The sequence below is a fragment of the Quercus suber genome, unplaced genomic scaffold, assembly GCF_002906115.3.
Source record: "Quercus suber isolate HL8 unplaced genomic scaffold, Cork oak 2.0 scaffold_162, whole genome shotgun sequence".
Taxonomy (NCBI): domain Eukaryota; kingdom Viridiplantae; phylum Streptophyta; class Magnoliopsida; order Fagales; family Fagaceae; genus Quercus; species Quercus suber.
Window position 1 is genome coordinate 694,994 of NW_027069623.1, and position 15,959 is coordinate 710,952.

General features: G+C 43.5%; 3 protein-coding genes across 3 annotated transcripts; all 3 read right to left on the reverse strand.

The window, feature by feature from the left end:
• Positions 1–13,148: 13,148 nt before the first annotated feature.
• On the reverse strand, positions 13,149–13,466 carry LOC112008601 (uncharacterized). Its single transcript, XM_024040939.1, has one exon. It carries the CDS (start codon positions 13,464–13,466, stop codon positions 13,149–13,151), a length of 318 nt encoding a protein of 105 aa, XP_023896707.1.
• Positions 13,467–14,025: 559 nt separating this feature from the next.
• On the reverse strand, positions 14,026–14,676 carry LOC112008602 (uncharacterized). The gene has a single exon (XM_024040940.1). The coding sequence runs from the start codon at positions 14,674–14,676 to the stop codon at positions 14,026–14,028; it is 651 nt and encodes a 216-aa protein (XP_023896708.1).
• Positions 14,677–14,752: 76 nt separating this feature from the next.
• On the reverse strand, positions 14,753–15,190 carry LOC112008604 (uncharacterized). The gene has a single exon (XM_024040941.1). It carries the CDS (start codon positions 15,188–15,190, stop codon positions 14,753–14,755), a length of 438 nt encoding a protein of 145 aa, XP_023896709.1.
• Between the last annotated feature and the right edge of the window lie 769 nt (positions 15,191–15,959).

The window sequence follows — 15,959 nt, forward strand, 5'->3', positions numbered from 1 at the left end:
TTTCTGATTCACCGAGTCTCTCTCCAACATAGTGCCCAGATCATTACGCCTTTCGTGCGGGGCGGAACTTACCGGACAAAGAATTTTGCTACCTTAGGACCATTATAGTTGAGGCATTTTGTAATGAGTAAAGATTTTTAGATATCAAATAACAAAGTACGTGCCAAGATAATCTTGTTACAATAGAGTTAAAAACATATATTTAAAATTATAGACATGTATGAAAAACATTCATAAGTGTGAAAAGAGTGAAGCCAAAGTATCAATGAAATTAGCATAAATTATGAGTGCTTAGGCTTATTTTTTAACAATTCATATTCAAAATTAATGATTTTTCAAAATAAATTATGATATTTCCTAAAGTGTGTGTTACTTAACAATGACATGATATTCATAAAAGAGATCATGTATAAATAAATAAACAATCAAACTTTAATATAGATTCTCAAATTGAAAGAGAGTGCCAACCACAATTGATAATTAATTATAAAATTAGTTTTCAAGATTATAAATTTCTTATATGTTTTTATTCTATGTCAAATTAGTTATCCAAAAGGCATTTGTAATTTTGTTTTATGTTTTGGGATGTTGATATTGTGTAAAAATGAAATTTGTGTATTTTTCTTACTTATTTTTTGTGCAATTTTGTTTTGGTTAGTAAAGTTTGGATTTGTATAATTTTAAAATTATTGAACAAGTATTGATTTATTTATTTGAGCCCATTTTTTATATGAGTGGGGAATTTAAAGTGGTGCATTTACATTAAGTAATTTGCTGCATGACTTTCCAAATGGCAAATACATATTATTTCTTAAAAAAAAAAAAAAAATCATGTAAAAAAATAGGTCAACCCGATGCAACCCCCAACACAACCCGTTTTTTAACCTGCTTAAAATGACCCATTTTGACCCACAACCTGTTTGACCCGACCTGACCTGACCCACTCGTTTGCCACGTCTATGAGATAGTAGTGTCCCAAATTTTAGCCAAACTATTCTGATAGTAGTGTCCCTGTTTGACCCACAATCTCTATGTTTGATTAAAAAACTATACCATTGCAAGATTTGCTCTTGTATGATTTTAATTTATGTTACAATTTGATGAAGAAGCCATTGTTTGAACGTGCAATGACTTACAAAAAATTTGTAAAATAACATAGAGATTTTAATATATTGCATGGATTTACATTAATTACTCAGGAATACCGTATAAAAATGCACATTTAAACATTAAGAGAAAACAATATCCTATATTTTATTCACATAAAGTAAATTCGTATTCAGGAATGCTATTCTAATTTATAAATTTTTAATATTTATATAACATTAACTTTTATCTTTAACTAAAGGTGACACGACTTTGAGGTGTTGAACACTTGCACTAGCTCTCTCCTCTCTTCGTAGGAGCATTCTCTCTCGTTCCAAACGAGGTTCTCCCTCCCTTGGCTAGGCCTAAGGGCTTTTGACTCTTACCATTTCTTTACTGTTTTCTTTGACCATTCTCACAATAATATAGCTGTTGGGAGGTAATGGTGGAGGAAGTGATTAACTGTTTGGAGAATATGAAGCTGACTGCTGATGAAGAAGAGACGATAACCATTTCAGATGAAGGCCGTAGAATTGAGATTGAGAGTTGCACCATGAGCTTGATTGGCAAGCTTCTCACGTGCAAACCATTTAATAAGAAAGCGGCGAAAAACACTCTACGGAGAGCCTGGGGTTTGGAAGACAAGGTGCAGATAGTTGAAGTGGGTGCTAATCTATTTCAGTTTAAGTTTGATACAGAGTTTGACATTGAGCGTATACTGAAGGGTGGGCCATGGTCTTTTGATAACCAACTGTTGCTGCTCACACGGTGGAAAAAAGGGATGAAAGCAGAAAATGTCCAACTCCAACATGCTGTCCTTTGGGTCCAGATATGGGGAGCTCCCTTCGATATGGTCTCAACCCGAGTAGCCAAGGAAGTGGGAGGCAGACTAGGAGAGGTTGTGGAGGTTGAAAATAGGAGAAAGCAGGATGACCCGAACTATTTTATGAGAGTAAAGGTGGCATTGCCGATCTCCAAGCCACTCCGTAGAGGTGGTTTCATAGCAGGGTCCGACGGAGAACGCTCATGGGTCAATTTTAAGTACGAGCGACTTCCTATATTTTGCCATTACTGTGGACTAATGGGGCACGATTTGCGGCACTGTGCTAACCACTTTACTGCAACAAAGAGTGGTTCAGAATTGAGCTATCAATACGGTGACTGGCTTAAAGCGATAGGGGGACGAAGTACATCACCGACGAAGCGATATGCAGAAAAGAAATCCGGTAATGGAGAGGGCCAGGGAGTCAGGCAGCCAGGCCATTCCAGTGGCTCGGCGGTGGAGACAAGCCCTACCAAGAAGCCCGAGGTGTCAGGGAAACGCATTGATGAGAATACCGGGATTTCTGGAAGCGTTATTGAGAGTGCGTTACGTATCTCAGAAATAAATGCTGGTGTGGAAGCTGATAAGGAAATCATTGGAGGAGTTAATAGGGAATTGATGACTGATAGGAAGTTAACAACGGGAATCTTGAAGGAGTGCGAAACGGATGGAGTGAATGGGAGTAATGGGTGCGCAATAATATCGGAGGGACAAGCTGATATGGAGCACGTGGAGACCATCATGCATGATGGGCCTGAAGTGACCAAGCCCAAATCAACTTGGGTAAGGTTACAACGTAAGGTTCATGGGCCAAGTGAGAATGTAAGTAAAAAACCTCTGTTGGTGGTAGGGAAAAGAAAGGCTACGGAACCAGAAAACAGAGACAGCCACACGGGTTATGAAACACAGATTGGGAAGAAAGGTAAGACGGCAGCAGATGACAAAGAAGATGACCAGATATCGGCGAGGGTGGCGGGTCACCCTTGCCGGAAGCAATGAAACTATTAAGTTGGAACTGCCAAGGGCTTGGGAACCCTTGGACAGTTCGAAGCCTTCGCAAAATAGTGAAGGATCAAGCTCCCACGGTGTGTTTTTTGATGGAAACAAGATTGGATAAGGAGGGTTTTGATGAACTTTGTGGTGATTTACCATTCCCTAACCGGCTTATTGTGAAGTATCCTAACACAGGGGGTGGACTTGCATTAATATGGAAGAAGGAAATTCAGCTGGATGTTGTGAATTACACGGCTAACCATATTCTGGCCAAGGTGGTTGAGGAGGATGGATTTGTGTGGTTCCTTTCGGGTTTTTACGGTTGGCCAGAAGTAGGAGAGAAAGTTAAGTCTTGGGCACTCCTAAGGCAGCTTAAGCAGATTGTTGGAGGGCCGTGGGTGTGTATAGGCGATTTTAATGCAATTCTTAATTCCACAGAGAAGCTAAGCAAGAGACCACCGAACCACCACCAATTGGATGCGTTTCGAGAGGCATTGGATAACTGTCAATTAGAAGACTTGGGGTTTCGAGGTTACCAATATACATGGAATAATAAAAGGCCTGGAGATGCTAACACTAGAGAGAGATTGGATCGGGCCACGGCAACTACAGATTGGAGAATAAAGTTTCCAAGAAGCACTGTGACCCATCTATCTTCTCACGCATCAGACCACCTTCCCATTATTTTGCAGGTTCTTGGTTCAAAGAAGGTACGGCATAAAGGAAGTAGAAGGTTTCAATTTGAAGAAGCTTGGCTCTTGCATGAAGATTGTGAAGATGTGATAAAGCAGGCATGGGAAAGTGGTGGGGCCGGTTCATCACTATTGGAGTTGGTGAAGCAAAAAGTGGCTAGTTGTGCAACAGAACTCCATGCATGGGGATCTTCTAAAACTAATCCACAATCTGAGGAAATAAAGAGGCTTCAAAGGCAGATTGAAAAGCTAAATGAGGCAGAGCTAACGGAGGAGAGTAAAGCAGAATTCTTGGTGGCTAGTAAAAAGCTTGATGATTTATTGCTTAAGCAAGAGATTTATTGGGCACAGAGGTCCAGAATTTCTTGGCTAAAACATGGAGACAAGAATACGAAGTTTTTCCATTCAAAAGCATCACAAAGAAGATGGAGAAATCATATTCAAAGCATTAAAAATGTAGAGGATGTGTGGGTTGAAGAGGAAGATGGTATAGCGGAGGTGGCGGTGGAGTATTTTAAGAATTTGTTCAAGGCAGGCTCATGTGAGAGAGTGGAGGAGTGTTTGAACACTGTCTCCCCAAAAATCACTCCAGACATGCAGTATATTTTATCTAGCACATTCAGTGAAGACGAGGTCAAAACAGCATTGTTCCAGATGGGACCAACAAAAGCTCCAGGACCCGATGGTATGAATGCTCTATTTTATCAGAAATTTTGGCATGTTGTTGGTGATATGGTGGTTAACGCAGTGTTAGATTTTTTAAACTCTGGTCACATGGTGTCTGAGATAAATTCTACTTATATTGTTCTTATACCCAAAGTGAAATCCCCAGAAAAAATGTCTGATTTTCGACCCATTAGCCTTTGTAATGTCATTTATAAAATAATATCCAAAGTCCTTGCCAATAGATTGAAACAAATTCTACCCCAGATTATATCTCCAACACAAAGTGCCTTTGTCCCTGGTCGTCTGATAACTGATAATGTGTTGGTTGCATATGAGACATTACATACTATGCATGGTAGGAAAACAGGAAAAAAAGGGTCTCTTGCTCTTAAACTGGATGTTAGTAAGGCTTATGATCGGGTTGAGTGGAGCTTTCTAAAAGGTATTATGGTTAAACTGGGATTTCCTGATGTTTGGGTGGATAGAGTCATGTGTTGTGTTACTACACCATCTTATTCTGTCATAATAAATGGGAAAACATATGGCCATATTACTCCTTCTAGGGGTCTTCGACAAGGAGACCCTCTTTCACCATATCTATTTCTCTTATGTACAGAAGGATTCACATCCTTGCTTCATAAAGCAGAAATGTAGGGACGAATCCGAGGTGTGTCCATTTGTAGGAGTGCCCCAAGAATTACTAATCTTTTGTTTGCAGATGACTCATTGATATTCTGTCAAGCTACTCAAAATGAAGTCCAGGCGATTTCACAGATACTGCAAGTATATGCTGATGCATCGGGCCAATGTATTAATTTGGAGAAATCTTTTGTCTACTTTAGTGGTAACACACCATTAGAGCAGAAGAGTTGGATCAAAGACTCTTTGAGAGTAAAGGAGGTTGACCGGTTTGAGACGTATTTGGGCTTGCCCACATTGGTGGGGCGAGCAAAATACCAATCATTTGCTTACCTGAAAGATAGAGTATGGAAGAAGCTCCAAGGGTGGAAGGGGAAAATGCTATCTAGGGGCGGTAAAGAGGTACTAATAAAGGCTGTGGCTCAATCTATCCCCACGTATTCCATGGGGGTATTCCAATTACCCAAGAAACTATGTGATGAACTCGACGCCATGTGCGCCAAGTTTTGGTGGGGGCAAGAAGGAGAGGAGAGGAAAATTCACTGGAAGAGCTGGAACAAATTGACCGAAGCTAAGAAGGTGGGAGGTTTGGGATTTAGAGACCTAACTTCCTTTAATCTTGCCATGTTAGCAAAACAAGGCTGGAGACTAATGCAGCAGCACGAATCTCTGATGGTCAAGTGCTTCAAAGCTAGGTATTTCCCACGGACTCATTTTTTGGATGCTTCTGCTTCTCCTAATTGCTCTTATGTGTGGAAGAGTATAATGGCAGCTAGTCCAATCCTAAAATCTGGATGTTGCTGGAGGGTGGGAGATGGTTCTAATATTAGAGTGTTCACAGATAAGTGGATCCCGAATCATCCAACGAATGGAGTCTTGCATCCACCAAGCATGGAGGAGAGTGGGTGGTTTGTTGCGGAACTTATTAACCAGGAGCAGAAAGTATGGTGCAATGAAATGATACGGGCAAATTTCCATGAGGAACATGCTGATGCTATTCTCAGAATTCCCCTGAGCCACAGACGAACCTCAGATGTAGTTATGTGGTTACATACAAAAAAAGGAGTTTATTCGGTCAAATCGGGCTACTATGTGGCAAGACAACTTCAGAAAATGGAATTGTGGGCAGAAACATCAACTGGTCCGATTGGTGTTCAGGTGTGGACAAAACTATGGAACCTTAATGTGCCTAAGAAAGTTAAGGTGTTTGGATGGCGTGCTTGTCAGAATATCCTGCCAACCCGCGCTAATCTCAGGCGTCGGAGGGTAATTGATGATGATACGTGTACCCTCTGTTTAAGAGAGGCAGAAACAGGGGTTCATGCACTGTGGGATTGCGCCGTTGCAAGGGATGTTTGGTCGGGTAGCTTGACTCAGTTGCAGAAATGGAGCTCGGGGCAACACGATGTCCTTCAGTTATTTCATGAACTGTTGATCCGATTAACCACTGATGAGTTCGAGCTTTTCCTGGTTCAGGCTTGGTTGATCTGGAACCAACGAAATACTGTAGTTCATGGGGGAAAGATGAGGGATCCGAGATGGCTGAACAAGAGGGCGCGGGAGTTCCTTAGTGAGTTCCAACAATCACAAGACCAGTTGAATATTCAGCTGCCAAGATTGAATGCAAACATCTGGGTTGCACCTACGGATCCAGTCTACAAGCTGAACTTTGACGCTGCAAGTTTTAAGGAGTTGAACTGCTCGGGTATCGGAGCAATAATACGGAATGGGAAAGGCGAGGTCATGGCAGCTATGTCTGCAAAAGGGCCACTGGTGGAGGACAGTGAGGAGGCGGAAACGTTGGCTTGTAGAAAGGCAGTAGAATTTGCAATTGATGCAGGATTTTCTGAGCTGGTTATTGAGGGAGACAACGCAGCAGTTATGGCCTCACTCTCACATGGTGGGCCTGACTTGTCTCGGCTTGGTCACGTTGTGCAGGATGTCCAGTGGCTAGCAACAGGTCTTAGATGGGTTTCTTTTAGTCACGTGAAGCGAAGTGCTAATACAGTGGCACACGGACTTGCAAGGCATGCGAAAAATGTAATGGAAGATATGATTTGGTTGGAGGAAACCCCTCCACCAGTTGTTGATGCACTGTCTAATGATTTGTTGTATTTATCTGAATGAATGAAGAGACCGTTTTCAAAAAAAAAAAACTTTTATCTTAATGTTTGCATGGATTTTGTTATTTTCAATGATGAAATTTTAGATATTAAAAATTCTGAAAGATCAAAAAATATTTAAAAATCATATGATTCATGGCTTAGAAATCATTGAAACAAAACAATATATATATATATATATATATGACTAAACAATAGAGAAATATAAAAGAAAAATGGGTTACATTCAAAAAAATAATCCATGGCTATAACTATTGAAAGAAATCAAAAGCTTTAGAACCTACAAATTAGATTGTGTGTGTGTGTGTAATTACACAACTAAGAAATTCAATAGAAAGATGTATTACCATAAATATATATATAAAAGAAAAAATAGATGTTAAAACTTTTGAAAGGCCAAAAAATATTAAAGAATCATAAGATTTACTTCCTATAAATTTTTGAAACAAAACAAAATGTATTTCCCGCGAACGTGAACGTTCCCTTCGCCGACGAGATTCCTGTGAATGGGATCGTTCGCGGCGACGACCGGATCTAGATTGATTGGGCCCTATCCCTTGATGATTATCCCGAAATCAGACCTTCTCTCCGGTTATCCCGGTCCCTTCTACAGTGCATATTCTCTACTTCCAGTTCCAAATCTCTCACCAACCTACGCAACCGTTCAAGCTCTTCGTCTCTGTCATCGTGCTGTCTGTGCCCTGACGCTACTAATGCAGTTCGCTGCGTTTGGAAAGATCCCTCACCGAGACCGGACCTCTCTTCATCCCGTTCGTGATTCCTATCTTCGAGCCGCTTTTGCCTCCGTTCTCGCCAAGAAGAACCCCGAGAAGATCTCGTCGAACCACTTTCTGCACCACTTACGGAATGTCTCTCGGCCATCCTCTTACGCGAGTCTCGTCGGAACCACGGCTTTGTAGGAGTTTCCCACAGACGGCGCCAATTGTGCGCACCGAAAGCGAGACCATTAGGCTGGGTTGGGACTCACTTTGGCTGACAACTTATTTGTGTGGTGGGCTTGGGCTTCCTACACTAGGTTGTTCTCAACACTGAGACCCAATGAGGTCACTTTTCTCTCTTATCCTGCCTGAAATGCTCCCCCTTTTTACTGTCTGTTTCTCACCCTCTTTCTCTCTACTTGGCTTCTTTTCTCAACCTTCAACAACCTCTCCTCTTCCTTGCGTTCCTCCTATTTATAGCTCAAACTTTGTGGAGTGGCTGTGATTATTTTCAGGTTTAGTGCCCCAAGTGGTCTAATGCTATCACTCATAAGTGGGTGGTTAGGTGGTAGTGGGAGGCGGTGCAAGTGGCCTGAGAACTTGTTTTTCCCATTCTGCGGGTATCCTCGGCGGAGGTACTGTTTGAGGAGCCGCCGAACATGCAACGGACGGAGCACCTGTTGGTTGTTCATATATACTCGAGGAACGGGACAGACAATTCGTTGAGAAACTCTGAAGTGGTCCATTATAGGTCTGCGGGCCATTCACCCATACTGGGTCCTCAGGCCCAGATGGGCTCTGGCGTAGAGTGCCGTACAATATACAATCACAGATGTAGAGTTTGGTGGTTCATGTACGAAAATCATTATTTACAAAAAAATACATAAAAAACCATAAAATAAAATTTTTTTCTATCAAAATAAAGGAGAAAAAAAATATAAGAGTGACAAAGAAGGGGATAACAAATTATTCATTCATAAAAAAATAATAATAAATTAAAGATTTGCTAGAAAGTAGACAAATCTCAATATATGAAAAATCTAATCAAATAATCAATTACCATAAAAAAATGATCAATTGTTTTGCCTAGCCCAAAAAATCATGTTGTGTTTCTATTTATGTATATATATATATATATTATATGTTGTATAATAGTTTAATAATAGTTATATATATAAAATGTTATGTAGTATAATATATATTATTTTAATAAGAATTAAAGAAGAAAGAGGAGTCATACCGAGCCACCACTTCAATTAATGAAAACATCAAATTTGAACCACACACATGGTGCACGTTCTATTGGAAATTGGGGCAATGCAGACCAGTTGTCTGCTTCATAAACATCTAATGAGTAAAGAAGGAAAAAGAATAGTAAATCAAACTTAACTTTAACATAGTGATTAGTGAATTTGAAGTTGGAACGCAGAGAGAGGAAGAAACTGAGAATAGAGTCATAGATGGGCAGAGTTAATTACAGATGCGTGATATTGTAATTTTTTGAGGATAAAAAGAAAAATTACGTTACTTTGAAGATTGCTGCACATAGTCCCCTTCTTCAGTTCGGTCCAAAGTAAGTCATAGAAGTTTTGTAAGGATGAAGGAGGAAAAATTAGAGAAAAGAGAGGAAGGGGAGAAATATACATACATATATAAATATATATATATTTGTGATTTTGCGTTGATTTTTAGAGTTGGGTTAAAAAAAAATATTAGGATTTTCCGTGGGTCTGAGAAAGGAGATCCCTGTTTTGAGGAAGGAGATCTCTGTTGATTTATGGGTATGGTGGGTTTTGATTGAGGAATCTATGGGTATGGTGGGTATGGTGTCTTTAGATGCTTTGCCATGGGTCTGAGGAATCTTTATTAGTTTACCGTGGGTCCAAGCGTTGGGGGAGTTGGTAGAGAAGGAGCGTTAGGTTGGGAGAGCTAGTAGAAGGAGAGAAGTCAGAGCATGCATTTTGGAGAAAAAGAAGGCAGAATGTTAGCATGACCTTTGGGTTTTAGAAAAGTTTTATTTATTATTATTATTATTATTGTCGTACTAATGTGAAAAATTGTAAAATTGTATGAGTTTCAGAAGATTCAGTTTTATATATATATATATATATATATTAGTGATTGCAACTGAGTTTAAATCGTTACTTTTTTAACTTAATAGCTTAAAATTTTAATTCTTCTATCTATTTGTCTTATTAATTTATTGAGTTGAGTAATTCACTCCTTTCTTTTCTTTTCTTCTTACTAAATAAAATTCCTCACATGGTTTTTTTTTTTTTTTTTTCCTTGTTAAAGTAATTAGTCTTTTATCTAAGAAGCTAATTGGAAATCATGTATCCATCATCCTTGGACGCTGCTCCAATTCGGGACCACATACACCACCTGTAATGTATTAAGGTACAAATTGTTGCAATGTGATGTAGTTGGTCCAATAAAAACTCATCACCTCAATTAAAAATCCCACTCATCGCCGTCTCATTTAATTGCTAACAAAACCTACCAACCTAAGATAAGAATCAGAGTCTTCCTCCCACTCCATTAACCCTCCCTCTCTCTCTCTCTGTTCCGTAAACCACTGTTGAAGTTCTCACATCTTTTGGTGTCTCCTCTCCTGTCAAAGAAAAGGGCCCAGTATTAACATTGCTACTTTCCTGTATCACACAAACGTCCATCTCCTATTCCCCTGATCCGATAAATANCTTGTTACTATATTCTTCCATACGAATTTCTTCACATCAACGTCCCGTATATTGGCTAAAGCTTCTGCCTCCGCCCATTTGGTGAAATAGTCGACGGCCACAAGCACGAATCTTCGATTTCCCGTCGCACAGGGGAATGGGCCGATGATATCCAGGCCCCACTGCGCAAAAGGCCAAGGACTGCTGATCAGGTTCAAATGACCGGCAGGTTTATGGATCAAAGGGGCATGCTTCTGACACTGTTCGCATCTAAGTACATACTCGGCGGCGTCCTTCTGCATTTGAGGCCACCAAAACCCTTGAGTCATTGCCCGGTGTGCCAATGAACGTCCCCCCACGTGGCCGCCGCACACCCCATCATGTAGTTCTGCCAAAAGCTTGCCCACCTTCTCTGGGTGTAAGCACAACAGGTACGGTCCTCCGTACGATCTTCGTGTACAAAGTCCGGTCTTCAGACAGCCAATACCGGGGAGCCATTCTACGTAACTTGCTGCCCTCCTTTTCATCACCTGGGAGTCGGTCTTTTGCCAGAAAGTCAATGATGGGGTCCATCCAGCTCGGCCCAAGGGTTCTGACACTGCAACTTCAATCCCCACATTTTCCGAACCATTCGACACCTTGACGCTTGGCTCCGAAACCAACTCGACTTTAATTAGCCGGGGTGTCTATTCGGCTACCGACGATGCCAGCGTGGCCAGGGAGTCGACGTGTCTGTTTTGGGTCCGAGCTACTTGGAATATCTTGATCATGCTGAAGCTAGACATAGCCTGTTTCACTCGTCCTAGGTATGCTTTCATCCGGGGATCTCGGGCTTCGAAACTGCCTTGCACCTGATTAACCACTAGACACAAATTTGAGTATACCTCCACCTCTCGAGCACCCAAGCTAGAAACCGTCCTTAGTCCAACCAAAAAAAACTTCGTATTCTGCCTCATTGTTGGACGCCTTGAAACACAACCTAAATGAGTGTTCCAACCGTATTCCTTCTGGGGTGATTATGACGACCCCCGCACCGGCCCCCGTGCAACTTGACGCCCTGTCCACGAACACCTTCCACGGGCGAACCTCTAGTCGGCAAACTATCTCCACATTCCCTTTTGGCGAAAACTCGGTGATGAAATCTGCAAGGACCTGCCCTTTCACCGAGCTTCGTGGTCTGTACCGTATGTCAAACGAACCAAGTCTAGTTCCCCATTTTGATATTCGGCCCGTGAAGTTTGACCTTTTCAGTAATGACTGTAAGGGATACTCGGTCAAGACGTATACTGTACGAGCCTGAAAGTAGTGCGACAGCTTCCTAGTGACGTGTATTAGGGCCAATACAAGTTTTTCCAGGGGTAAGTATCTTGTCTCGGCATCAACCAGAGTCTTGCTGATGTAGTAGACGGGTTGCTGGATTCCTTTGTCCCTTAGCAGCACAGCGCTCACGACATGTTCGGATACTGCCAGATACATGAACAAATCCTTACCCGGTTCTGGCGCCGTAAGCATAGGTGCCCACGCCAAATAATCCTTAAGATCCATAAAGGCTTTGTCGCACTCTTCACTCCATCGAAATCTAGTCCACTTCTTCAACAGCTGGTAAAACGGTCGGCAGCGATCCGCGAATTTGGAGATGAATCGGTTAAGGGTGGCTAGCATCCCGGTCAACACTTGTACTTCCTTTGGGCTGCTCGGTGGCTTCAATCTCCTTACAGCTTCAATCCGGTCCGGGTCGACCTCAATTCCCCGGCTAGTGATTAGATAACCCAGGAATTTTTCCACCCCTATACCGAATGCACACTTCTCGGCATTGAGACGCAACTTGTGCCGCCGAAGGACCCTAAATACTTCCTGAAGATCCTCCATATGCCGGGCTACCTGCTTGCTCTTCACCACTATGTCGTCAACGTATACTTCAACCGTACACTCTATCATGTCTCGGAACATCCTTGTCATCATTTGTTGGTATGTAGGCCCGGCGTTCTTTAGTCCGAAGGGCATCCTCGTATAATGGTAATTGGCCTTCGGGGAGATGAATGCCATTTTCTCTTTGATCCTCGGACGCTAAGGCGATCTGGTGATACCCTTGAAAAGCGTCTAGGAAGCTCATCCTCGGGTGCCCATACGTGGCGTCCACCAGCTGATTAATTTTTGGCACGGGGAAGGGATCTTTTGGGCACGCCTGGTTCAGGTCGGTGAAGTCCACGCAAACCCTCCATTTGCCGTTCTTCTTTTTCACTACTACGGTGTTAGCCAGCCAATCCGGGAAGAATATTTCCCTTATTACCCCAACATCCTTCAGTCTCCGGACTTCCTCATTCACAGCTTATACGTGCTCTCAAGACAATCTCCTCGGCCTCTGCTTCTTAGGAGTGGACAGGGGGTCGACCCCAAGTTTATGGACTATGAACTCGGGATCTACCCCCGGCACTTCATACGGGCACCAAGCAAACACATCCACATTCTGTATTAGGACCAGTAACATTTCTACCCTTTCCTGATCATCTATGCTTTCTCCAATATGGAAGTACTTGTCTGCGTCTGGCAATACCTTCACCTTGACCATCTTCTCGGCACATGCGTCACCCTTCTCGTGAATTCTGTAATTGCTATAAGGGGATTCCCGACGAAGGGCAACTACGCTCGGCCTGCTCCTTCTGGTCGGTCTGCTTTTTCTTGCAATTGACTACGGCGACCAAGCATTGCCTAGCTGCCCACTGGCTCCTTCACACCACAGTGATACCATGGTCGGTAGGAAATTTCATCTTCATGTGCAGAGTGGACGGGACAACCCCCATCGCGTGGATCCACGACCTTCCTAGTATAGCCGTGTATAGAGAGAACAAGGCAACCACTATAAACTTCACCACCATCTCCTTGCCTTTCATATTGACGAGTAGAAATATCTGCCCCTCAAGAACCACCACTTTACCGTCGAACCCAACCAACGACGTGCTATACTTTGAAAGATCCTCATTCTTTAACCCGAGCCCCCTGAATAGGTCCGGGTACATAACCTCAGCGCCACTTCCTTGGTTTATCATTATTCTCTTCACAACGAAACCTCCTACGCGGGCCGTGACTACCAATGCGTCGTCGTGTGGTTGAATCGTCCCTTCCAAATCGCTGTCGTCAAAAGCGATCGGCTCTTAGGTCGGTTTTATCTTCTTCATGGGGTGCGGCATGATTGAGCTTCCTCCTGTTGAGGCCACGGTCAACATCTCCTTTACTCCAGCTACAGTAAGGCCCCTAGGGGCAACGTGGATGACCTCGATTATCCCAAGAGGAGGTGGAAGGAGGTTCCTTCTCTATGGGGCGCCCTGCCCTATCCCTCGGTCTCCTGCGTCTGTCACAAATTCCTTTAAGTGTCTGGCCTTAACCAGCTGCCAGAGATGGTCCCTCAACACTCGACATTGCTCGGTTGTGTGACCCCTATCCTTATGGTAAGTGTAATACAAATTCTGGTTCCTTCTGGACGGGTCTCCTCCCATCTTGTTTGGCCACCTGAAGTACGGTTCGTGCTTAATCTTGTCAATGATCCTATGCACTGGCTCTTTAAACATTAAATTCACCTCCCCACATGTGCTTCTGGTTCCTGTATCCTCAAGTTTCCCCGAACTCTGGGAGATAGATGTTCTGACGAGGGCAATTTACCGCGGGCGCCTTTCCCTTGCTTTGGAGCTGGTCATCCTCCAGCTGTTTGTATTCTTCGATGCACCTCATCAGTTGTCTCATGTCTTCGGGGGGTTTCTTGGTCAACGATTCCCGAAGTCTGGAGTCCTCGGGCAGGCCCATCCTGAAAGTGCTTGCAGCAATCTTTTCGTTCCCCCCGCCGATCTCGTTGTAGAGCTCCCAATATCGGGCAACGTAGCTACGAAGTGTCTCCCCCACCCTCATCTTCATAGACAATAACGCATCCACTGGTTGTGGAACTCGACTACAGGTCACAAACCGTATTCTGAACTCCTGTATCAACTCGGTGAAGTTATGAATAGATCCTTTCCGTAACCCGTTAAACCATCTCAGTGCGGTGGGGCCGAGACTTGAGGGAAAAACCTTACACATCAGCGCGTCATTGTGCGTATGCAAGGACATCATCTGGATATAGTGGCTGACGTGCTCTACGGGGTCAGTTTTACCGTCATAAGAGTTGAACGGGGGTCGCACGAACCTGTCCGGCATTGGTGCCCACTCGATGCCAGCCGAAAACGGTGACCTCGCAGCTTTCCGTAGTGCACGGCTTATCATATCCATGGCTGCATTACGGGGCCGTCGCTCTTCTAGAGAATCTGAGCCTCAGTCTGCATAACCCCCGTGACCGCGAACGATCTCAGCGGGCTTGGGATTCCCGCGAACGTGAACGTTCCCTTCGCCGACGAGATTCCTGTGAATGGGATCGTTCGCGGCGACGACCGGATCTAGATTGATTGGGCCCTATCCCTTGATGATTATCCCCGAAATCAGACCTTCTCTCCCGGTTATCCCGGTCCCTTCTACAGTGCATATTCTCTACTTCCAGTTCCAAATCTCTCACCAACCTACGCAACCGTTCAAGCTCTTCGTCTCTGTCATCGTGCTGTCTGTGCCCTGACGCTACTAATGCAGTTCGCTGCGTTTGGAAAGATCCCTCACCGAGACCGGACCTCTCTTCATCCCGTTCGTGATTCCTATCTTCGAGCCGCTTTTGCCTCCGTTCTCGCCAAGAAGAACCCCGAGAAGATCTCGTCGAACCACTTTCTGCACCACTTACGGAATGTCTCTCGGCCATCCTCTTACGCGAGTCTCGTCGGAACCACGGCTTTGTAGGAGTTTCCCACAGACGGCGCCAATTGTGCGCACCGAAAGCGAGACCATTAGGCTGGGTTGGGACTCACTTTGGCTGACAACTTATTTGTGTGGTGGGCTTGGGCTTCCTACACTAGGTTGTTCTCAACACTGAGACCCAATGAGGTCACTTTTCTCTCTTATCCTGCCTGAAATGCTCCCCCCTTTTTACTGTCTGTTTCTCACCCTCTTTCTCTCTACTTGGCTTCTTTTTCTCAACCTTCAACAACCTCTCCTCTTCCTTGCGTTCCTCCTATTTATAGCTCAAACTTTGTGGAGTGGCTGTGATTATTTTCAGGTTTAGTGCCCCAAGTGGTCTAATGCTATCACTCATAAGTGGGTGGTTAGGTGGTAGTGGGAGGCGGTGCAAGTGGCCTGAGAACTTGTTTTTCCCATTCTGCGGGTATCCTCGGCGGAGGTACTGTTTGAGGAGCCGCCGAACATGCAACGGACGGAGCACCTGTTGGTTGTTCATATATACTCGAGGAACGGGACAGACAATTCGTTGAGAAACTCTGAAGTGGTCCATTATAGGTCTGCGGGCCATTCACCCATACTGGGTCCTCAGGCCCAGATGGGCTCTGGCGTAGAGTGCCGTACAATATACAATCACAGATGTAGAGTTTGGTGGTTCATGTACGAAAATCATTATTTACAAAAAAATACATAAAAAACCATAAAATAAAATTTTTTTTCTATCAAAATAAAGGAGA